Source organism: Miniopterus schreibersii, assembly GCF_964146895.1.
Source record: "Miniopterus schreibersii genome assembly, chromosome: X".
Lineage (NCBI taxonomy): Eukaryota > Metazoa > Chordata > Mammalia > Chiroptera > Miniopteridae > Miniopterus > Miniopterus schreibersii.
Window position 1 is genome coordinate 50,687,281 of NC_138104.1, and position 26,390 is coordinate 50,713,670.

Here is a 26,390-nt window from a genome sequence, read left to right on the forward strand (position 1 = left end):
AATAAACTTACCCAAGAAGTTAAAACACGGGTAGTACTAAGGAAACTATAGGACATTGAAAAAAGAAACAGAGGAAGATACAAACAAGTGGAAGCATATACCATGTTCATTGATTGGAAGAATTAACATCATTAAAATGTCCTTACTATCCAAAGCAGTCTACAGATTCAACACAATGCCTATTAAAATATCAATGGCATATTTCACAGATCTACAACAAATACTCCAAAAATTTATATGGAACAAATAAAGATCCCGAATAGCAGCAGCAATCTTGAGAAAGAAGAACAAAGTTGGAGGGATCACAATAACAGATATCAAGTTATACCACAAAGCCACTGTAATCAAAATAGCTTGGTATTTGCACAAGAACAGGAATATAGATCAATGGAATAGGACAGGACCCCAGAAATTGACCCATTCCATTATGGTCAATTAATATTTGATAAAGGAGGCAAGAACATAAAATGGAGTAAAGACAGCCTCTTCAATAAATGGTGCTGGGAAAACTGTACAGGTACAGGTAAGAAAGAAAAAAAAGGAAAAAGGCCATCAACTTACAGTACACACAAGAATAAACTCAAAATGGACAAAAGACTTAAATATAAATTGCAAAACCATAAAAATCCTAGAAGAAAACATAGGCAGTAAAATATCAGACATCTCACATAGCAGTATCTTCCCATGTACATCTCCTAGGGCAAGAGAAACAAAGGAAAAAATAAACAAAGGGGGCGATAAACAGGGACAGAAAGAGACTTTATACTTTGAATGGTGAATGCTCAATGCTAGATGATGCTAGATGCAGTATGCAGCAGTTTTACACTTGAAAAACCTGCATGCTTTTGTTTGTTTTTGAAGTTCCATGCAAAGATTCTTATTTATTTATTAATATTTTTAAAATTGATTTCAGAGAGAGGAAGGGAGAGGGAGATAGAAACATCAATGATGAGAGAGAATCACTGATCAGCTGCCTCCTGCACGCCCCCTACTGGGCATGTGGCCTGACTGGGAATCAATCTGTGATCTCCTGGTTCATGGGTCGATGCTCAACCATTGACTCATGCCAGCTGGAGATTATTATGCTAAGCAAAATAAGCTAGTCAGAGAAAGACAAGTATCACATGATCTCACTTATATGTGGAATCTAATGAACAAGATAAACTGACAAACAAAATAGGTCCAGAGGCATGGATGCATGGAACAGACCGACAGATCTTAGAGGGGAAGAGGTGGGGGGATGGGAAGAGATTAATCAAAGGACATATGCATATATGAATAGCCCTTACACACAGACAATAGTATGGTGAAGGCCTGACGTGGGGTAGTGGCCTTGTGCAGGGGGACAAAGAAGGGGAATGTGGGACATCTGTGATACTGGAAACAATAAATTTAAAAATTAAAAAAAAAAAACTATGAACAATTATATGCCAACAAATTGGACAACCTAAAGAAACAGAAAAATTTCTAGAAAAACAGTTTTCTAAGACTGAACCATGAAGAAACAGAAAATCTGAACTGTCCAACTACTAGCAACAAATTTAAAGGAGTAATCAAAAACCTCTCAACAAACAAAAGTCCAGGACCAAACGATTTCACAAGTGAATTATGCCAAACAGTTAAAGAAGAATTAACACCTATCCTCCTCAAACTATACAAAAAAATTAAATAAAAAGGAACACTTCCAAACTCATTCTATGAGGTCAGCATTACTGTGATACTAAAACCAAAGATACTAGAAAAAAAGAAAATTACAGGCCAGTATCCCTGATGAACATAGATGCAAAAATTCTCAACAAAATATTAGGAAACTGAATTCAACAATACAGTGAAAGGATTATACACCATGATCAAGTGGGATTTATTCCTAGGATACAAGGATGGTCTAATACCCACAAATCAATCAATGAGATATACTACATCGATAACCCCAAGCATAAAAATCGTATCATTTCAATTGATGCAGAAAACACATTTGACAAAGTTCAACATCCATTTATGATTAAAAAAAAAAATACCTCTCAGCAAAACAGGGATAAGGGAAGCATACCTCAACATAATAAAGGCCATATATAACAAACAGCTAAAATCACATTCAATCGTGAAAAGCTGAAAGCTTTTCCTTTAAGATCAGGAATAAGACAAGGATACCCACTCTCACCAGTTTTATTCTACATAGTATTGGAAGTTCTAGCCACACCAGACAAGAAAAAGAAATAAAAGGCATCCAAATTGCAAAGGAAGAAGTAAAACTGTCACTATTTGCAAAAGACATGATACCATATATAGAATGCCCTACAGACTCCACCAAAATCTATTAGAACTAATAAATGAACTCAGTAAAATTGCAGGACACAAAATTAAAATACAGAAATCTTTTGTGTTTCTATACAGTAGTAATGAACTCTCAGGAGAAATTAAGAAAAAAGAATACAAACAAAAATTTTCCTCAATAAAACAAAATATGAAAAGAAAACCTCGCCTAAGTGTGAGCAAACACAGTAACACATTATATTTTCAAGTGCTAAGAAAAATACTGCCATATAACATTTGTTGTCAGTGTAGTACAGTGAAAAGAGCAGGCATGACCTTTGGAGTCAGAAAGATTAGGCTCAAATCCCAGCTATGATATCTACTAGCTATTTGACCTTGGACAAGTAACTTAACTTCTCTTATCCTGAGGTTCCTCACCTCCAAAATGAAGATGACAGCACTGTTATGTGAATGAAATTAAGAGTTGAAGCTTGGCAATCTTGGTAACTGACACATAGTAGATACTCAATAATGCTAGCTTCACAAAGATGTTAATGTCATTATTATCCACACTAATAAGATCTTATCTGAACCATTAATGTGCTTTAGATCATTAGAACACCAGTGCTATACCACACTGAAACTTTTAAAGCACTTCCACATGTACGACCACTTAAGATATACTGAAGAGCACAAGATGAATTTATAACAAAGGAAAAGATTTGGTCATTTAAATGTCTTACTTTAACTTAAAAATGCATCCTTTGCTTTGACCTAACAAACAATAAAGCATCTAGCAGGATCCTTCATTTTCTTAGTGATTAACATAAATTTTACTCGTAACAAATTGTATTTTGCTTCCGTTTTCTAAGTATTTTAAAAATTCCTTGTGTTTCTACTTTAAGTCTGCTCCTGATTTATAGTGTCAGTATGCCTTTGCCCACCTCCTCCTGATAAATACCATAAAAAAGGCAGATAAATTTACATTAAATTATGAGACAGATGTTGTCTAGAGTAACCAAATGTATCAGATTTTTTCATTGTCTCTGATAGAAACAGAACCAATTCAGAAGTATGTTAATTAAATAGGCAAGAACATAGAAATTGACACTTACTTCAATTGTATGGATAATATCTCTGGGACCAATAATTTCTGGATCATATTTAACATGTGCTTTGTTGGTTGCCAGGGCCACAGAGCAGTAGAAAATACCTCTGTGCTTTGTGAGGGTAGACTCTATTTTATGTACACAGGAGGCACAGGTCATTCCTCTCACCTATTAAAGACAAGTGCATTGTTATTCAAAAATATACTTTTTCCTCCATTAAACATGAGTTATTACTTTAAACTAAAATAACTCTTGTAACATGGGATTAACACACAAGATCTTTCTGCACTATTAATATGCTTTAAATATGACAATTAGAACACTCTTTTAGAACACTTTTTATATCACATTGAACAAGGATATGGTCCAGCTACAACAGGTTACACAGAAGAGGATCTCATTAAAAGTCTCGCTATTCCTGTCACTACTCATTGTAGAGAATTTGACAAATCATTGTTTCTTGTATTCAACGCCTTGCTTCCGTCTAGATATTTTTTCATCCTGCTAAATTACATAACCTTTAGTATTACTTTTAGTGAACGTTAATGGATGACAAAAGTGTTCTACATTTGTCTAAAAATATTTTTTTGCCCTATATGTTGAGTGAGGTTATATATAGTTCAGTTGGATATTAAATACTAAAGTCATGGGGTAGGAATTCTGGAATGACTGTGTAAGGAGCTCATCAATTCCTTTCTCCTAAAAAGCAATGATGAAACTGGGGGAAAGGTTCAAGAAACTATTGAAAATGGTGCCGGAAAAATTGGACAGATACATGCAAAAAAACAACAACAAAAACAGACCATCTTCTCACAAAATATACAAGAATAAACTCAAAATGGATTAAAAACTTAAGTGTAAGACTCGAAACCATAAAACTCCTAGGCAAAAACATAGACAGTAAAATCTCTGACATTTCTCTTAGCAATATTTTTTTCTGATATATCCCCTTGGGCAAGGGAAACAAAAGAAAAAATAAACAAATGGGACTATGTCAAACTAAATAGGTTTTGAACAGCAAAGAAAACCATCAACAAAATGAAAAGACAACCCACTGAATGATACATCTGATAAGGGGTTAATATGCAAAATTTAAAAAGAACTCACAACTCTACAACAAAAAAACAATCCAATTAAAAAAGGGCAGAGATGCTCAGCCGGGCATGGTTTAGCGGTTGAGCATCGACCTAGGATCCAGGAGATTATGGTTCAGTTCCCAGTCAGGGCACATGCCCGGGTTGTGGGCTCGATCCCCAGTGTGGGGGGGTGTGGGGGGCAGCCGATCAATGACCCTCTCTCATCATTGATGTTTCTATCACTCTCTCTCTCTCCCTCTCCCTTCCTCTCTCTGAAATCAATAAAGATATATATATATTTTTTAAATGGGTAGAGAACCTGAATAAACACTTCTCCAAAGAGGACATACAAATGGCCAATAGGTGTATGAAAAAATGCTCAATGTCAATAATCATCAGAGAAATGCAAATTAAAACCACAATGAGATATCAACTCAGCCTTGTCAGAATGGCTACCATCAATAAATCCACAAATGACAAGTGTTGACAAGGATGTGGGAGAAAAAAAAAAAAAGGGAACCCTGGTGCACTGTTGGTAGGAATGCAGACTGGTGTAGTCACTATGGAAAAAAGTATGGAGGTTCCTCAAAAAATTAAAAATGAAACTTCCTTATGACCCAGCAATTCCACTTCTGGATATTTATCTGAAGAAACCCAAAACACTAATTTGAAAGAATATATGCACCCCTATATTCATTGCAGTTATTTACAATACCCAAGATATGTAAGCAAGCCAAGTAAGTGCCCATCAATAGATGAGTGAATAAAAAAGCCGTGGTACATTTACACTATGAAATATTACTCAGTCCTAAAAAAGTAAGCAATGTTACCTTTTGGGACAGCATGGATGGACCTAGAGGGTATTATGCTCAGTGAAATAAGTCACACAGAGAAAAACAAATATCATATGATTTCACTTATATGTGGAATCTAAAGAACAAAATAAAGGAACAAACAAAATTGAAAGAGACTCATAGACACAGAGAGCAGATGATGGTTTCCGGAGGAGAGGGCAGCTGGGGGACTGAATGAAAGAGGTGAAGGGGTTAAGAAGTACAAATTGATTGTTATAAAATAGTCACAGGGATATAAAGTACAGCATAGGGAATATAGTCAATAATATTGTGGTAACTATGTATGGGGCCAGGTGGGTATTAGAAATATCAAAGGGAACACTTTGTCAAGTATATGACTGTCTAACCATTATGCTGTATGTGTGAAACCAATACAAAATAATATTGAAAGTAAACTGTAATTGAGAAATAAAAACAAAAACAAAACTGTTGAAAGATTCTGGGAAGTGACCAAAAGGTATATAACAAATTACAAAGCATATGTTCAAAAATATCCACTAAAGGGATATCAGTAGTGGTGAAGTAAGGATCTCTGAAAATTTTCTCCTTCACAAAAGCAATGAGAAAACTGGCAAAAATTATCAGAACCAACTTTTTCAGAAATTTGGAACTTAAAAGCTTGCAGCAACCCAGGAAGTATTCAAGAAAATCAGATGAATCCCAATAAAACAGCAACCTATGTGCATTATAATTGCTCCTCCACTCCCGTTCTGTGGTAGTCATGAAGATCACCAGCTAGCTCACAATTATGGTTAAAAAAACACAACAGCATCAGAAGCTACCAGAGAGGGCAAAAAGGGTTGGAACTCCTTCAAAGCAAAATGTTTATAACAGTTCCAAAATTTTCCTAGGAATCTAGACAGCCATGCACATGCATAGGGTTATGCACATGTCCAGGGGTGTGTGCATGCTCAGAAAAAACTGAAAAGACTCTAACCTCTCTTACTTCAGGCTTACCTTCAGGCTCTGTAGGTAGTGAAAGCCAAGGCAAAACTGACAACCACATAGCTGAGTGTTGAAGGCATGCCCCAACATTTACACAGAACTCCTCAGCAAAACCTGGGAGACTTATTGGTTTCCAGTATTTAAGCAAATCTCTATCCAATCATTAGCTGACCACTAAGCTAATAAAGCAGAGACTTCAGTGGCCACACACAACATAGAATATAGACTTCATGGAATTAGCTCAGAAAAGTCACTTAAAAAATAACAATGACAAATGACTACAACAGCAAACCATGAGGAGGTGGGAAGAATCTTATTTCCAGAGTTGCCATATTATATTTTTAACAAAAGAAAATTGTGAGACCATGCAATAAAACGAGTATGATCTATAAGCAGGAAAAAAGTAATCAATAGAAGCTGTCCCTGAGGAAGCCCAGACACTGGACTTACTAAAGATGTTATAGCAGCAATTTTTTCAATTACAATTGACATTCAATATTATTTTCTAGTAGTTTCAAGTGTGAGGCACAGTGGTTAGACAATTATATAATTTATGCAGTGATCCCCTCAATAATTCAAGTATACACCTGGCACCACACATAGTTATTAGAATATTATTGACTATATTTCCTATGCTGTAATTTACATTCCCAGGGCTATTTTATAACTACCAATTTGTACTTCTTAATCCCTTCACTTCTTTCACCCAGTCCCCCAACCGCCCTCCCCTCTGGCAATCACCAGTCCGCTCTCTATGAGTTTGTTTCTATTTTGCTTGAGGTCATAGTAGCACCACTCTGAGAATATACTAAGGATCACTGAATTGTACACTTTAAAAGGGGTTTATGATTTGTGAAGTAAATTTCAATAAAGCTATTAATTTTTAAAGTCTTTAAAAAGTAAAAATCTGCCCATTCTTTTTAATAGCTGTTTAGTATCCTACAGTACAAATGTGTCATAATTTATCTATTCCCCAATAACTGACATTTAGTTTTTTCCTCTTTTGCTATTATAAGTCATGATATAATAGAACATCTTTATACGTGTCATTTCATACATATGCAAATGTCTGTTCGATAACTTCCTACAAGCGAAGCTTCTGAGGCAAAGGCTATGCACAACTTTACTTCTGATAGATATTTTCAAATTTCTGTTGAGAGCTTATATCAACTGACACTGCAAGAGCAATATGAGAGATCACAGTGTTAACAAAATTGTTTTTAATTTTTACTGATCTAATAGGTAAAAAATGGCATTTCATGCAGTGTAAATTTGCTTTACTCTTATTACAAATGAGGTTGAATAGCTTTTCATGTTTAAAGAGGTAATGTTTTGGCTTTTCTGTGAGCTGTCGGTTCATATCCTTTACCATCTTTCTTTTGGGTTGCTGGGTCTTTTCTTATTGATTTATAACAGTTCTTCATATATTTAGAAAATTAGGGGTGGGAGCAGGGTGTAGGGGGTCAATGGGGGGAAAAGGGGGAACATCTGTAATACTTTCAACAATAAAGATAAATTTTAAAAAAGAAAATTAGCCTTCATCTATGAAATGAATTATAATTATTTTACTTGCCTTTTGACTTTATGTTGCTTTTCTCCCAAGAAGAAAATTTTATGTACCTGATTTATTAATATTTTCATTTATTGGTTTTATATGATATTTAGAAATGCCCTTCCTACTCTAATATTATTTTTTAAATGATGTTATCACTGGGGAAATCTGAGTAGAGGCTACATGGAAATTCTCTGTGCCATTTATGCAACTTATTTGTGAGTCTAAAATTATTTCCACGATGGATTGAGAGACTGATGTGTGATAAAACAAATATAGTAAAATGTTAGTTGTAGAATCTTGGTGGTGTGTATAATGGTGTCCACTGTACAACTCTTTTGACTTTCCTGATGTTTGAAATTTTCATGCTAACATATTGAAAGAAAAGCTCCAAAATTTATTCTAGTAATTTCATGGTTTCATTTTTTACATTTAAATTTTTGTTTGAGCTAGAACCTATTTTGGCACAGGGTTAACTTTTTCATTTTAACTGTTGAAGTTATACAAATAAAACTTGATTTGCTGGGTTGGAGAAAATGACCATTTTAAGCCAATATGCCCCATTGCTTCTCAGCCTTTGGGCTAAGATCAAGTGTAAATCAATATGTCTTACACTTGATTTTATGACTTCATTTATAAAACTTAAGTCTTTAATGCATCTGAAACTTATTATTTTACATGCTATAGGTAAGAATCATACTACATTTTTAAAAGTTTATTTTCATTTGTTCATCTAAACCCAATTCTTCCTTTTTGGTTCTTAATAGAGATATGATGACTATCTTTTACATTCCATGCTTGAATGCCACCATTAAGTCAAATCTTATCCTTCCATTTTCCAGTTCCCTTAATTTTCCTTTAATGTCTTATTTTCCCAGCTTTAATTATCTTTGGAACTCTTTTCCTAATCCTTGTTACATTTTCCTGGAAATTTTATTAATTACACAAATATTCTTACTTACAATAAGTTCCAAAACTCCATCCCCTTCATCAGCATTTTCTATCACAGTGGCGCCAAATCCAAGCTCTCGGATAAACTCGGCTATCATTGGGGGTTGTATAACAGCAGGATTATATCTTACTTCTGCTTTGCCAGCCATCAGAGCCACAAGTACAGAATATATTCCTAGGAGCATTGATAAGAAAAACAATTCAGATAACACATCTTGTAAAAAAGAGTAATATTATAAGGTTGTGGGTTCTATCCCCAGTCAGGGCACATACAAGAATCAACCAATGAATGCATAAATAAGTGGAACAACAAACTGATGTCCCCTCCTTTCTCTCTCTGCCCCTAAAAATTGAAAATTTTTTAAAAATTACAAAAGAGTAATGTTATATATTTTTTTTCATTTAACTGTGAAAGGATTAAAGTGAATTTGTAGAAATTTATTACTTAACTTTTATATAGTCTTAAATCCAAACCAAATAAAACAATTTGAAAAGGGGGCTTTATTTTCTTAAAATTTTTTATTATGGAAATTTTCAACTATTTATATACAAAAGAGAGAACAACATAATAAATTTGATGTACCGATCACCCAGCTTCAATAATTATCAATAATACCAGGCTGATCTTGTTTCTTCTATATTCCTATCCAAGTAATCTCTGCCCTCTACCCTGATTATTTTCAAGTAAATCTCACACATCATATCATTTCACATGTATTTAAATATGTATTTCTAAAAGATAGAGACTGTTCTCTTTCAAAATAACCATAATACCATTATCCTACCTAAAGTAATTCTTCAATATCATCACATATCTAGGCAATATTCACATTTCCACAAATGTCACATAACCGTTTATTAGTTTGTTAACGGTTCAGTTTTTTGTTTAAATTAGGATTCAAACAAGGGCCATGAATTGCAATGAGTTGAGACCTTATGTAAATATTAAAGCATTTTTAGAAACTAATGAGACAGTCCTAGAGAAAAGAACTCATGAATTTAAGAAATCACTGTAGTTGTAGCAGAGTCCAAGACTGTATCAACATGCACATAATATCAACAAAGAACTTATATGCATATATGCACAACCCATGTACACAGACAAATAGTGTGGTGAAGGCCTGGGGTGGTGGTGGAGGGGGGTTAATCGGGGAGGGGAAAGGGGACGTCTGTAATACTTTCAACAATAAAGATTTTTTAAAAGTAAAAAAATATATCAACTAATAGTCATTTATTAAAATTCTCAAGTTTCACTGTCTGGCACACACGAATCTAAAGTGCTCTTGCCAGGTCAGTGTCGCTTAGTGGTTGAGAGTGGACCCAAGAACCAAGAGGTCACCTGATGATTCCTGGTCAGGGCACATGCCTGGTTTGTGGGCTTGATCCCCAGTAGGGGGCGTGCAGGAGGCAGCCGATCAATGTTTCTCTCTCTCACAGATGTTTCTCTATCCCTCTCCCTTCTTCTCTCTCTAAAAAAAAAAAATAAAAACATATTTTAAAAAATAAAGTGCTCTTACTCCTAGAATGAAAAAGTGCCACACAACTTATTAACAGAACAAAGGAGTTCATTTTATGGCAGTCACGCTGTTCTCTGGTGAAAGCCTTTTGTTAACAAACGTCCCACTTCTCTAGGCCAGCTATTGCTGTCATTGCCAGGAAGAAAATGAGTTCCACATAGTAGAAAATGGCAATTCTTTCTAGGAATCTGTAGCATTTGGTGGCTACCTGACAAGGAATGGGGACCACTAGTCAATAGGTCAGCTCTGGGGTTTGATAAAAAGAAAAAGCACACACACATTAATTTAATAATTTTTAATAAGAAATCAAAGCACCTAATATAATCTAAATTTTCTATATAAAGTGCTTCTCTGGGCTTTGTGGGTACCAACTAATTCAGAAGAATGGTTCATGGGGAAGTGTCACTAATAAGAGGATAGAGGAAGTAGGAAAAAATCTTTTGTGCTCAATTGAATGTAATCTATAGCCAAACAGAAATAGAAGGGAAAATTTAATTTATTAAGTTTCAAAAATAGGTTTCATACTTAAATAAATTATGGATAATTTTAAAAATTCTTACTTCAAACTATAATTAGAAGTCTTTCTATTCATTTTTAGAACTATAATGAGCCTAAACTATGGGAAAACCAGTGTTACTTAGTTTAAAAAGAGAAAGTCCATGTAGTCATCACCCCAGCTAGGCCAATGGTATTCCTAATTGGGTTAAGAGGTGGTAAGGGGATAATAGAGAGTAACTGGTAGAATCAGCTTAATATATTTAAAAAAAAGATTTGTAATTGGCACAGGCACTGCCTGTCTCATGAACATGGCTATTTCTGAATTGCCCAAAAATAATTGATTACAGCCCGGCCAGTGTGGCTCACTGGTTGATTGTCAACACCCATGAACAAGAGGTCATGGGTTTGATTCCAGTCAGGGCACATGCCCAGGTTGCAGGCTCAATCCCCAGTAGGGGCTCGAAGGAGGTAGAAGATCAATTATTTTCTCTCATTAGTGATGTTTCTATCTATCTCTCCCTCTCCCTTCCTCTCTCTAAAATGAATAACATTTTTTTTAATTATAAAAAAACGTAAAAGATAGTTGATTATAAAATTAAACAGGAATCTCAGAAACTTCTTTTTGCTTTCATTTGCTTGTGACCTTCCTCCTTTTCTTTTTTAATCAATCAAAGTGTAATATGAGCTTCAGCCTTGACTGCATTTTTATTAGATATAATGGAGGCTGAAATGAAGGATGTAGAAGTGACAGAATGTAGACAATATTGAAATAAAGAGAGCTCTGTATAACATACATTTTGTTATAATGTTTTGGCCTTATATAAAAGGTGATTCTAGTGGCCACAGGCCTGCATTATTACTATATATACTTTGAATTATTTCCCCAATAATGGGAATAAGCTTATACTAATCTTGATTATTCAGCCTTTGTGACTAACAGCATGTTATCTTTAAGACAACTGGGGTTAGGGTTGCCTAAGTACTAAACCTATGACTTCAGTCTCATTAAACAAATCACATATCTCTATGGTTAAAAAATCTAGTATGCTGTGCTGTGAAGTCCAGTAATATAAATGTTAATTTATAAGCTAAAATATCTGAGTGTGACTAAATAAATAATGTTGTAGAATTTCTAAGATTTTGTAACCTAAAATTAAAACCTACACACAATATTAAGTAACATTTGAACATTTTTACTGCAAGCAAAGATCAACGATCAAACTGTTGGAAGAGAACAATATACACGGTGGGGCAAAAGAGGGTTACAGTTGTGAGTATGCGAAACCCACAGCTTATTCTTGTATTATTAATTTATTATTGTATTATTTATTTGTATTATTTGTATTATTATTATTATTTCATATCCTTATGATTTATCTTTTAGGTAATGATGGCTGGTAATTTAACCTACTTTTCCCCACCCCTGCAATTCTAAACAAACTTGGTTTTAGTCTCATGCTTGGTCTAGGTATAGTAATACTGAAACTTATAGATTCTAGTTGTTAGTTTTACACATAACTTTGTATGTTTCTTAAAATACACTGCAGCCAAGGTCCATAAAGAATAGTAACCTTATGTATTTCCCTCTGCTATTTTTCCTACAAATTTCATTGATATTAAAATGTGATCATGAAGCAAACGAGATAGGGACCATATATAAGGGAGTAAAACACTAATAATGACTGGCTGTCAGAAAGTGAAGGTTGTCCTGAACATCACTGATAGTCTTTATGAGGTCTCGGCAAGAATCATAAACATGGTAACAAAACATATACGAAGACAAAAAGGACAGAGTCCTCAAACTAGAACATAAAACAACAAGCTTTAAGAGTGTCTCACCTTCTTCTCGTCTTAAATTCCGTTCAATGTTTGCTACACAGGAAGCACAAGTCATACCGGTGACCTGTATGTAACACTTAGATGAAGTCTTTGCCTCCTCCTTGTTGTGAACTGGTGTCATCATTTTCACATAAAATTCATTAGCTGAGGTCAAATGTGGCATTTCTGATGAGGGCTGAGCTATTACTACCAATGGCTCATTTGTACCTGGCAGACAGGGAAAGAATCTTTTCACTTGAGGTTGTCCCCGGCTGCATTCTAGTCATTCATCACAATCCACCCCCAGGCACTGTCGATCCATTCCTTTAAAACCAGCATAGACCTATGTTATCTTTACACTTTCTAGGAAGTGACTTCTAATTCAATGCTGTCCACCCCAGTTCTAAGGAAAATCTAAACTGAGTAAATAAAACTTTGATTATATCGTTATTTCAATCATTTATTTCCACCCCAAACCCTAGGTAGAGAATAGTTTGTTAATGGATAGTTCTTATTTTTATAACAGATTTTTATCATCATGTTAACAATTTGCATACTTGTGTTAAAGCAATTCGTGGTATAGTAAATGGAAGCTTAAGCAATTTACAAAACAGCATTGCAGTATGATGTGTAAATTTTTTTGAGTGTATGTATACATGAGAACACGCATAAGCAAGCATGGGAGGCTACACACCAAACTATGAACGGTGGCTACTTCTGGGGAATGGCGTTAGAGCAGGAACAGAATAGACAAACGAACGGATTTCCTCTACAGACACTTCTGTATCGTTTGAATTTTTAACACTAATATATGGTATTTTTGAAATGAAAATGTCTTTGTGGACAATGGAAGGAGACAAGGAGTAAGTTAGCAGTAACCTTCATTTTGCCCAAAGGAGTATTTGGAGAATCTCTTTGGAGAATGCTTATGGTCTGCGGAATAGTGGGAAGTGCCTATCATCCCAGAAGCTCCCCAGCAGTCTCAGAAAAGCTGCTAGTCTGTTTTACTCGGTGCAGTATTAATCACCTCCCAAGAAGGAAGAAATTATTTTCTCTAGCATATCCATGCACCTGTAAAAAAGCTAAAGATATTCTACTCTCCTGCAGAAATAAGTAGGAAAAGAAGTATAATGGAAATTTCCTTTAACCTATCTAACTTGTTCTTTCTTCCCCTTGAGCAAAAATCTGGTTCAGGTCTATGTGAGGAGCCCACAGAGGAAGCCCTACATAGCAGAGTTGGTTTTCAGGATGCTGAAGAAACTTTAACAAAAGCCTAACTATTTCCCTAATGAATAATGATATAGACACCTTAAATCAGTATAATGATAGCTCTAAAATTTTAATACAGTCACCTGGGGAATATTGTTAAAATGCAGATTCGATTCAGTACAGGTAGGGTAAGGCCTGAGATTCTGCTTTTCTACCAGTCTGGGTACAGCAACGGACCCTTTGATAGCAAAGGATTAGATTCTCCCAATTCTGAAATTAGTCTTTGGTCTTGAGTAAATCACTCAGATTACGAGAGCATCATTCTGAACATAGAGGGCAAAATTCCCCAAATAGCACCATAATGTTAAAGAACTCAAAAAGGAGGTTCATTTGCCCAAAGGAAATAGCTTTGGCTTTGAAAAAAACAAACATTATTTTAATCTTATCAAGATCTTACTTAATTCTCTCATTACTATCAGGACTTAATTTTAAACTTGGACAATGGGGAAAAAAAGTTTCTACTGCGAATTAGTTTATGTCTTGTTCCAGAATAAGTTAGTTATTTCAGGTACAAGAGGTAATCTGCAATTTTCACACTCTGTAAGTATGGTATTAAATTAAGTCATAAAAAATAAAGTAAGTCATAGAGGCAGTCCCTTTTAGTTACATTGGCATGACCTCTCAACAAACATTCACAAAACTGTGACTTTACCCCAGTGAGTATATCGCAAGCAGAAGAGCAAAAGCTCCATCTTCCACAGAGGCAGTGTATTAAAAAGCCACAAGGAATTAAATGGGTACAGTTTCTTTAAATTAGCTTTTCTATAGGCTGTCACAACACTACTTATGCCTAAATGAATTCAAAGGGAAGGTTAAGTTTCCTGCACTTGAGGCACCAAACAGAAAAGATTCCAAAAATTTCAAGAAAGGGTTTTCAATCTGATCCTCAAAACTGGTAGGTTCAGTGTCTAGATTAATGTGGAGAGTAAATACATAATCAGAAAATGGCTTAAAAACAATTATAAATATCATGTCTGCAACTTGCTCTCAAATGATTCAGAAAGTTAGATAGGTGTGTTTTTATATGTGTGTGTGTGTATATGTCTGTCTGTTGTTATAGAAAGAGAATGATATAACAAATGTGGTAAAATATTAACTCGGGAATGTGAGTGCAATTGGTAAACAGAAATTCTTTCTATTATTCTTGCAGCTTTTCTGTAACTTTAAAATCAAAGATAAAAATGTTACAAACAGGAAAGTAATTTAATCAAGTATTTTGTTTGCTTTAACTGGTTAGTAAAGACTTAACTTCATAAATTATATGCCTAAAAGAATGATGAGATTGACGGTCATAAAAAGCACCCTCCCATTTTTCTATCTTCCTTAACATTTACAGCTTATCCAGGACTAGTAAGACATGAAAGCGAAATGTGCTGATCCCTCTCTGTTTGGGTCAGGTCATAGTGGTATACTGTGAGGCCTGGATCAGCACTGACACTGACCTTCAGAAAATGGGTAACAACCATTCTGGTGGTATCTTAAGCACTGATTGATCTCTAGCAGAAACACAGAATACAATCATTTTGATGTCAACTTTTTATTCCAATAATATGGGTCACTGTAGTCACAATTCTATCTTTTTATGGTGACATTCATTGTGCCAAGGTTTTTTCCCCCACATATTCATCATGGTATTAATGCATTTATGAGCCCTAACAGGTGCATGGCACATAACAGGTTCCTGTCAATTATTTGTTGAATAACTGATTCCTAGTACCCTTAATAATAGTAGGTTGAGATAAAAGCCGTGAAAGTGAAATTAAAAGTTACTGAACATGTTGCATTCATGGTTCTGAGGACTAGGTAGATGATAGACATGGTACCAGAGACTATCAAGTACTCTTGAATTCCACTTATTGGTCTGATCAAAATGTCTCCTATTGCTGGAGTGTCTTTGAATTCATCTAAGGTATTTGGAAAGTTCCACTTTTGCTGTGCCCATATTTCTTATATAAAACTTCATAAATTATATTATTTAATGTTATATTATTATTGCATTAAATGAACAATGTTAATATAGATTAAATTCAGAGATTTTATTCAGAGGTCAATGCAGCAAATTATTTAGATCAGTGCTTCTCAAACTTTAATGTGTATATGAATTACCTGGAGTGCTTATTAAAATTCAAATATAGGCTTTGTTTTAAAAATATAGATCCAAGTGAAAAGAACAAATTCTGTTTTGGGGTCTAGTCTGAAAGTTTGTGTTGTTGTTGCTTATGGTATGACAGATACCAGATTTGATTGTGAAAAATATTTCAATTTCATATAGTATGTGATATAATTTGGGTTTCTAAATACATATAAGAGCTACAGGAATATTACAGAGTAAGTAACTTGTTTGACTGATACTGATGTAAACTAAACTTATTTATGTAGTGTTCATCATTGACAACATAATGCATCATGTTTTCCAAAATATTTTAATTTAACAGAAACTGAGGAATAATTCAACATTATGAATGAGTGAAATGCGAATCAATGTAATTTCAAATACTGTCATTTTGAACACTTAAAAATTGTAAGGGATGATAGATACAAATGAATTTTGCTGAACTAATTTTAGTCACTTTTAATGGCTACCTGATATAGTTTCACTTCCAATATTTCCAATTTAAATTTTTCTTCTGGTTTACTTATTTCTTTTTGCAATTATAGATTCTTATACTTTGTTCAGACTTAGTACTGGAGGCTCTTTAACATTTTAGTCTTCTGTATAAATTTTCTAATAGGGAATTATGTATTTCTTTTTAGAGCACAAGAATCTTGGTCTGAAATTTTCTTTATCAAAGTGAGAATTCTAGGTAGGAATGTAAAATGGTACAGCTACTTTTGAAAAGAGTTTGGTAGTTCCTAAAAATGTTAAACATATTCACCATATGACCCAGAAATTCCACTCCTAGGTATGTACCCAGGATAAATAAAAGCATATATTCATGCAAAAAAATGTATACAAATTGGTCATAGAAGGATTATTTATAATAGCCAAGGAGTAGAAACAACCTAAATTTCTATCAGTTGACGGATGGAGAAACAAAGTGAGGTATAAAGGAATACTATACAGCAATAAAAATAAAGTGCCAATACATGTTATGAACATGAATGAACATTTGTGTACCTTGAAAATATTATACTAAGTGAAAGCAGACACAAAAGGACAAATGTTCAATGATTATACTTACATGGTACCTAGAGTTGTCAAATTCATAACAACAAATATAGAACAGTAGATAACAGAGGTTGGGGTAGGGAAAATGGGGAGTCACTGCTATGAGTATGGGGCTTCTTTTGCAGGTGACAAAATATTCTAAAATTAGATAGTGGTAATGGCTGCAAAACTATGTGAATATACTAACAACCACTGGATTATGTACTTAAAAATTTATTTTTTTAATCCTTACCCAAAGATATTTTTTCCACTGATCCTTAGAGAGAGCAGAAGAGAGGGATGGAGGGGGGAGAGAGAGAGAGAAACACTGATGTGAAAGAGACACATCAATTGGCTGCTTCCCGCACACACCCTGACCGGGGCTAGGGATCGAACCTGCAACCCAGGTCCATGACCTTAACCAGGTGAACCCGGGCTGGCTGGTGCTCTAACTGCTGAACCACATAAGACAGGGTAGACTGTGTACTTTAAAAGGGTGCATTTTATTATATATGAACTCTATCTTGACTTTAAAAAGTGAGAATTCTGTAATTTCTACCTTTTTCATGAATATGAGAAGAATGTTTGGTATGTCTCTGGGTCCTCTTTTAACTACCATACTAATTTAGGCATGAGTTTAATATAATTTTTTATGCTTCTCAGTTTTGGTGAGCTTGAAAAAATTATATTATTTGATATCCTTCATTTTGATCAGAAGAGCAAAGGTTAATGATGACACTGTTTAGAAATTAGTTATAAAACTTTGTCATTTATAGCAAGACATTTCATTAGGGCATTTCCAGTTTAATTCAAGGCTACGTTCAATTCCAGTTCAAAACAACAACTTTACATAGGCAAATTCCATTGGATATACATTTTTGGTTTCAGTTCAAGGTAAGAACTGTCAGGAAATAGGAAGACTTTGGGCCAGTTCTGGAGTAAGTTTAATTTGAATGCCTAAATTTAAAACCATGGTTAAAATTTTATGATTTATTTCTACCTTTTTTCTTTTTAAAACAACATCTGCTTCTCCTATTATATATACACATAACTACATACATACATACATCCTTGTCATAAAAAATCTTAAAGTACATAGGAAAGCACCATGGTAACAAACATCATTATTATCCTACCATTCACAAATAACCACTGTCAAAATTTTAATTCATTCCCTGCCAGGAATTTTATTCATTCATATACATAAATAACATGTATATGGTATAAACCTTTACACATGTGTTTATAAAATTTTGATAATACTGAATATACAGCTTTTTAGCTTTGTTTTCATTTAAAAAATATGTGACACTCTCTTCTGGCATTAAGTACCTTTAATATCTTAATTTTTATGGCTTCATAACATTTCATCATATGGATGTATCATGATTTATTTAGGGTTTCTAGTTTTTAAATAATTATGCAAACATCCTTATGCATCTTTGTATACATCGCTGACACCCTCCATAGGACTTATTTCCAAAAAGTAGAATTACAATGCCTATTACTGATTTCTCACTGATCAAAGGCAAAAGAATCAGCAAAATGGAGATAAAAGAACATTAGGAAAATCAAAGACAAAAGTGATGAAGATTACAAGATGACTGCGGAGTAGGTGGAAGCTAAATTCACTTGCTCCCGGTCCCAAACCAGATTTACAACTAAATTATAGAGCAATCAACTTTAATAACCAACTGAAGGCTGGCTGAACTGAAATACTATAATCAAGGGATTTACAGAATAAGTTACATAGAAACTGGTAAGAAGGGCAGAGATACAGAAAGGGCTGGCCCTTGCACCTACATGCGGAGCTGAGAAGCCAGAGGGATATCTCAGCTGCAAAACTCCCTCTACCCAGAAGTGAGGGGTCTTAACCCATGTAGGGATCCTCAACCCAGAGCAAGAGAGAAGTGAAGAGGAGCCCACATTGTACCTGCTTGGACAAATCAGTGGGGATTCAGTCCACCTTGGAGAGAAAGGAATCTGATAGAGACTCAGACATCACCTTGCCAGGGTCGAGCACTCCTATTTTTACAGCACCAGCCTGGGGAATGCACTGCCTGGTCCTTGAGCTACTGACAACACCACTCTGCCAGGCTTGGGTCCTGCAGAGGGGTCTAATGGCTACATCAAGCTGAGAGCTTTGGGGTGTTCTTTTTCTTATTCTGGAGAAGCTCTTAATGGAAGCTCAGACAGTGATTGAAGTGTGTCGCTTTGGAAAGGGGACCATTCTTCCCCACCTCACATGTACAGCCTGAACCTCTGAACCACTTGTTGAATCACTGGGCCTGCCCTGCCACTCTGTGGGCTCACTCTGTTGAGTTCAGTCATGCTGGGAGAACAGAGTACCATGCAGCACTGGGACTTTTAAAGTGTCTCCCAGACAGGCTTTTGTCCTGGAATCAGATGGGAGGGGGCTGAATTGTGTGGCTACATTGTAGGGGAGCCACACCTATCTCTGGTGCAAGCTCAGTCCACGCTATCCCAGGAAGGGAAAGAAGTGCCTGCCCTCCAATAGACTTTCTGGCAACATTCCCAATGGGAGATTGTTTGGATCAGCCCTCCCAAGTCCCAGTGGCCCCACCTGGCTGAGCTCAGTTCTACAGGGGAAGGGTATGCTGCTGGGAGCTGGGACATTTGGAGTGTGTCTCCCTTGGAGGCTATTGTCTGGGACCAGGATAGAGTGCTTGGCCCCCTCCTGTGGGCTTGGTCAGCACCACCTCCCAAGGGAGACTCTTTTGATCTATCTTCCTGAGTCCCAGTGGCTCTACCCTGTTGAGCTTGTTCCTGCAGAGGGGATGGCTGGCTGCACCCAATCTGAACCTGTGGTATGCTCCTCCAGGGTAAGCTAGCGTTGAAGGCTCTGGCAGAGACTGAGTTGTTTGGCTCTGGAGTAGGGGATACTTTGCCCTCAATGAGTGTCTGACCGCAGGGCCCCCAAGTAGGGAGCCCACTAGCCCTGTCCTCCTGACCCATCTCGCCCCACCATAGAGTACAGAAGGGTCTGAGCATCATGGCCAGCCTGGGCCCACTGTACAGCCTTTATTTCAAAGGCTCTAGAAAAATACCAGGCAAACTATGGGGAAGGTAGAGTAGTTGACAGGTGGAGGTGAATGTCAGGGAGCCTTGAACCTTTTATAGATATGCCCCCAGCTCTAAGCTAGAAGACACCAACCCTTATACACAGATCAGCTCCTCCCACACAACCCAGTACAAGTAGATGCAGCCACAAACAGAAAATAGCATGTTAACTCCAGACAGGTAGCCAAAGGCCAGTTACACACAACATCAGACTTCAACCTGTACCTGAACACCACTCAAGTGGATGCAGACCCAACACAACAAGTAGTGGGCTTCAGACCATACTAGAGCTTGACCCAACTAGCCACATAAGCAGTACACCCAAAGGAGGATTCTTGAAGGCACCAGACCCTGCTGGGAACAACTCGACCTCAGGGGGCAGCCCCTGAATCGTGACTCATACAAGCTTGAGTTTTATCCTTACAGTCAGCCAGCCTGAAGGGTTAACTCCACTCACAAAAGGACCAACAGCATTCAAGACACAACTACAACAGAAGGGTGCACCTAACTCACAAGAAATATCCCTGGAACACTGAGATCAGGTGATCTACAAGATTGTGCCACTAAGCTCAGCAAGACATCTTCATCATAAAGCAAACATAACAAGTTTGGGAGTCATAGCAGATCAACCCAATACAAAGAGCCAAAATGAGGAGACAAAGAAATATACCCCAAATAAAAAGAACAGGAGAAATCCCCAGAAAAGAATTAAATGAAATGGAAGCAACTAGGATACCAGATGCAGATGCAGAGTTTTAAACAATGGTTATAAGGACGCCCAACCACCTTTGGGGAAGAATGGATGATCTCAGTGATAACTTAAAAAAGAGATAGTAAGCATTAAAAAGGACATAGAAACCATAAAAAAGAACCAGTCAGAAATGAAAAATACAATACCTGAAATGAAGAATACACTAGAAAGAATCAACAGCAGGTTAAATGAAGCAGAAGATCAAATCAGCAATTCTGAGGACAAGATAACAGTAAGCAAACAAGCAGAGCATCAAAAAGAAGAGAACTGAAAAAAATGAGGAAAGTCTAAGGGACTTCTGGGACATCAAGCATCATAGGTATACCATAAAGAGAAGAGAGTAAACAAGGGATCAAGAACACGTTTGAAGAAATAATGTCTGAAAAGTTTCCTAACCTGGTGAAGAAAAAAGTGACACAAGTTCAGGAAGCATAGAAAGTCCCAATCAAGATGAACCCAAAGAGGCCCACACCAAAATACATCATAATTAAAATGGCAAGGGCTAAAGACAAAGAGAGAATCTTAAAAGCAGCAAGAAAAAAGCAATTAGTTGCCTACAAGGAGCTCCCATAAGGCTGTCAGCTGATTTCTCAATAGAAACACGATAGGCCAGAAGGGACTAACAGGAAATATGCAAAGTGATGAAAATTAAGGACCTGCAACCAAGACTATCTAGCAAGGTTACAATTTAAAATTGAAGGTGAAATAAAGAGCTTCCCAGACAAAAAAGAAAACCTAATGAATTCATTACCACTACACAAATATTGCAAGAAATATTAAAGTACCTGCTCTAATAAAAAAAAAAAGAAACAGAGGAATATAGCTATAAAGAATAATATGATGATAAATTAGTACCTAACAATAATACCCTTAAATGTAAATGAATTAAATGATCCAATCAAAAAACATAGGGGAGCCACCCTTTTGGGCAGCTCGGTTGGTTAGAGCATTGTCCCAATATAACAAGGTTGTGGGTTCAAGCCCCAATCAGGGCACATACAAGAATCAACCAATGAATGCATAAATAAGTGGAACAACAAATCAATGTTTTTCTCTCTGCTTTCCTCTGTCTATAAAATCAATTTTTAAAAAGTTATAGGGTAGATGAATTGATAAGAAAACATAACCCATATATATGCTGTCTATAAGAGACCTACCTCAAAATAAAAGATACACATAGACTGAAAATGAAGGAATGGAAAAATATATTCCATGCAAATGGAAACAGAAAAAAAAAGCTGGGGGTGCCGTGGCTGGGTGGCTCAGTTGACTGGAACATAGACAATACACCAAAAAGGTTGCAGGTTCAATTCTGGTTAGGGCATAAACCTAGGTTGCGGGTTTGATTCCTGGTCACGGTGCATACAGGAGCAACCAACCAATGTTTCTCTCTCACATCGATGTTTTTCTCTCTCTCTCTCCCTCTTGCTCCCTCTCTCCCCCCTCCCTTCCTGTCTCTAAAAATCAATTAAAAAACACAATATACTCAGGTAAAGATAAAAAAGCTGGTGTAGCAATACTTATATTAGACAAAATAGACTTCAAAACAAAGACCATAAAAGAGACAAAGAAGGTCACCACATAATACTAAAGGGATCAATCCAACCAGAAGATATAACCCATGTAAACATATATACACCCAACACAGGAGCACCTAAATATAAAACGAAAATCTTGGTGGATATTAAGGGAGAGATCAACAGCAATACAGTCATAATAAGGGCTTTTAACACTCCACAGACATCAATGGATAGATATTTCAGACCAAAAAAAAATCAACAAGGCAATAGTGACCTTAAACAACACAATAGATAGGATGGATTTAACTGATGTTTACAGAACATTTCATCCCAAAGCAGCAGAATATACATTCGTCTCAAGTGCACATGAAACATTCTCAAAGAAAGATCATGTGTTAGGACACAAAATAAGCCTTAATAAATTCAGAAAATTTAAATTATATTAAGCATTTTCTCTGACCACAATGAAACAAAATCAATTACAATAAAAAAACTGAAACACATAGAAGCTAAATAAAATGTTATTTAACAATGGATGGGTTAACAATGAGATCAAGGAATAAATCAAAAGTTACCTGGAAATAAATGAAAATGAGCACAACAAGCCCAGATCTATGGGACACACTGAAAGCAGTCTTGAAAGGGAAGTTCATAGCATTATAGGCCTACCTCAAGAAGCCAGAAAAATCTCAAATAAATAATCTAACACTACACCTAAAAGAACTAAAAAAAGAGCAATAAACAAACCCTAGAGTAAGTAGAAGGAAGAAAACAATAAAGATTAGAGCAGAAATAAATGACATGGACTAAATAAAAAATAATACAAATGGCCCTTGTTGGTTTGGCTCAGTGGTTAGAGCGTCAGCCTGCAGACTGAAGGGTCCCAGGTTCGATTCCAGCCAAGGGATGTGCCTTGGTTGCAGGCTTGATCCCTGGCATCTGTAATACTTACAACAATAAAGATAAATTTAAAAAATAATAATAATGCAAATGATCAATAAAAGCAAGAACTGGTATTTTGAAAAGATAAAGAAGACTGACAAAATTTTAACTACACTCTCAAGAAACAAAGAGAGAGGACCCAAATAAATAAAATCAGATATGAAAGAGGCAAAGTAACAATGGACACCACAGAAATACAAAGGATTGTAAGAAAATACTATGAACAACTATATGCCAACAAGCTGGACAACCTGGGTGAAACGGATAAACTCCTAGAAACACACAATCTTCCCAAACTGAATCAGGAAGAATCAGAAAAACTGAATAGTCCAATTACAATTAATAAAATCAAAGCAGTAATAGAAAATTCCCAGCGAACAAAACTCCTGGATGGGATGACTTCACAGGCAAATTTTATCAAACATTCAAGGAAGAACTAACACCTATCATTCTAAAACTATTCCAAAAAAATTCAAAAGGAGGGAAGACTTCCAAGCTCTTTTGACGAGGCCAGTATTATCCTAATTCCAATGCCAGGTAAAGACACTACAACAAAGAAAAAAAAATGTAGGCCAATATCCCTGATGAACATAGACACTAAAGTCCTCAACAAAACATTAGCAAACCAGATCCAGCAATATACTAAAAAGATCATACACCATGATCAAGTGGAATTTATTCCAGGGATGCAAGGTTGGTACAATATCCGAAAAACAATAAACATGATCCTCTACGTAAAGAAAATGAAGGATAAAAATCACATGATCATATCAATAGATGCAGAAAAGGCACTTGATAAAATCCAGCACCCATTTACGATAAAAACTCTCAGCAAAGTGGGAATAGACGGATCATACCTCAACATAATAAAGGGATATATGACAAACCCACAGCCAACATCATAATCAATGGGCAAAAACTAAAAGCATTTCCCTTAAGATCAGGAAGTAGACAGGGATGTCCACTTTCACCACTCTTATTCAACATAGTACTGGAAGTCCTAGCCACAGCACCAGAGAGGAAGATGACATAAAAGGCATCCAAATTGAGAAGGAGAAAATAAAACTGTTATTATTCGCAGATGATATAATATAGTATATATAGAAAACCATAAAGACTCCACCAAAAAACTACTCAATCTAATAAATGAATTTGGCAAAGTAGCAGTATACATCTGTTAAGGGATTAATTTCCAAAATATATAAGGAACGTATACTACTCAATACCAAGAAGACAAAAAAACCCAATTAAAAAATGGGCAAAGGACCTGAATAGACACTTCTCCAAAGAGAACATACTGATGGCCAACAGACATGAAAAAATGCTCAACATCATTAATCAGAGAGATGCAAATTAAAATCACAATGAGTTGTCACCTCATACCTGTCAAAATGGCTATCGTCAATAAATCAACAAGTACTGGCGAGGAAGTGGAGAAAAGGGAACCCCAGTGCACTGTTGGTGGGAATGCAGATTGGTATGGCCAATGTGGAAAACAGTACAGAGTTTCCTCAAAAAATTAAAAACGGAACTGCCTTTTGACTCAGTGATTCCACTTCTGGGAATATGTCCGAAGAAACCTGGAGCGCTAATTCAAAAGAATATATGCACCCCCATGTTCATTGCAGCGTTATTTACAATAGCCAAGATCTGGAAACAGGCCAAGTGCCCAGCAGTAGATGAGAGGGTAAAAAAGCTGTGGTACATTTACACAGTGAATACTACCGGGCTGTATAAAAGGAAATCTTACCTTTTATGACAACATGGATAGACTCAGAGTAGTAAGCGAAGTGAAATAAGTCAGTCAGAGAAAGACAAATACCATATGACCTCACTTACATGTAGAATCTAATGAACAAAATAAACTGGTGAACAAAATAAAAGCAGAAGCATGGATACATGGAACACACTGACTGCTGTCAGACAGGAGGGGAACTGGGGGAGGCTGATGAAAGAAGGTGAAGGGATTAAGCAAAAAAACATGTGTGTGTGTGTGTGTGTGTGTGTGTATAAAACACACAGACAACAATATGGTGATAGAGGGAAAAGGGGATGGGGGCTAGGTGGAGGTGGTCAATGGGAGGGAAATAGAGAGACAAAGAGACTTTGCTTGGTGCAGTGGGCACACAATGCTTTGTTCTGATGGTGTTTTCTTGAGTTGTACACTTGAAACCTGTTTGGTTTTGTGAACCAATGTCACCCCAATAATTCAATAAAAAAATAAAATGAATAAATAAATGATAAATAGGAAAAAAAGAAAAAAGGGATAATTACCTGGCAAGGTAGCATCAAATCCCATGTCTTCTATTGCTTTTCTCAAAGTTTCCGGAGAGGTTAGTAGAGGATCATATTCAACAGTTCCATTGGCATTCGCAAGGGATACTAGTATGGATTTTACACCTGCCTTTTTTGATATGACACCCTCAATAGACTGCACACAAGAATTACAAGTCATGCCATCAATGTTTATCACGGTTTCTTGGGTCAGAGGCTGGCCCATTCCTATGTTCAAAGGAATCTTTTGAAGAGATGAGCTGGAGGGGGAGTTTGAAGTACTCTCAACTCTACTTGAAATACTAACTCTATATTGTCCTGGTGATATGGCCTCTATTGCTTTTTTCAAGGTTTCTGGAGTGACTAAGCTTGCATTGTACTTTACTACAGCAGATCTATTCTCTAAAGAAACTACTACGCTGCTTACATATTGGAGTGTAGATAAAGCATTTTCAATATTTGACATACATGATTTACAATGCATGCCATCTATGATGAAAGTAACTGTGGAGTCATTGGTACATGATGGACTCCTTTGCTGTGATCCCTCTGAGGATTTGACTGGTGTGTTTTTTAGACGTTCTATATCAATACTTCCCAAGCTGAGGTACTTGGGCTGTTTTTTGATGAATGCTGGAAAGCCCACAGCTTCAATCTGCTTTTTTATTTCCTCTGTTGTGATAAGATGAGGTTGATAAACAATAGTAGCTTCTTGGTTGTCCAGGGAGACTAATTAATAAAAAGAAAAATTATTTAATTGTTATTCCTGGGCTACTTCAGAAAATATTCTGTAGATAAAATCAATACCACACAAAATTGTTTCTCTCCCATT

The 26,390-nt window shown here is 36.0% G+C and overlaps 1 protein-coding gene across 1 annotated transcript in view; it reads right to left on the bottom strand.

Annotated features, from left to right (window-relative positions):
• ATP7A (ATPase copper transporting alpha) overlaps window positions 1-26,390 on the bottom strand; it is a 136,266-nt gene that overhangs the window by 41,509 nt on the left and 68,367 nt on the right. Inside the window, exons 4-7 of the mRNA XM_081126087.1 lie at window positions 25,559-26,287; window positions 12,595-12,801; window positions 8,752-8,915; window positions 3,369-3,530 (exon numbers count right to left, since the gene is read on the bottom strand). Of these exons, the coding sequence (XP_080982213.1) occupies window positions 3,369-3,530; window positions 8,752-8,915; window positions 12,595-12,801; window positions 25,559-26,287 (1,262 nt within the window). The remainder of the gene's footprint in view (window positions 1-3,368; window positions 3,531-8,751; window positions 8,916-12,594; window positions 12,802-25,558; window positions 26,288-26,390) is intronic.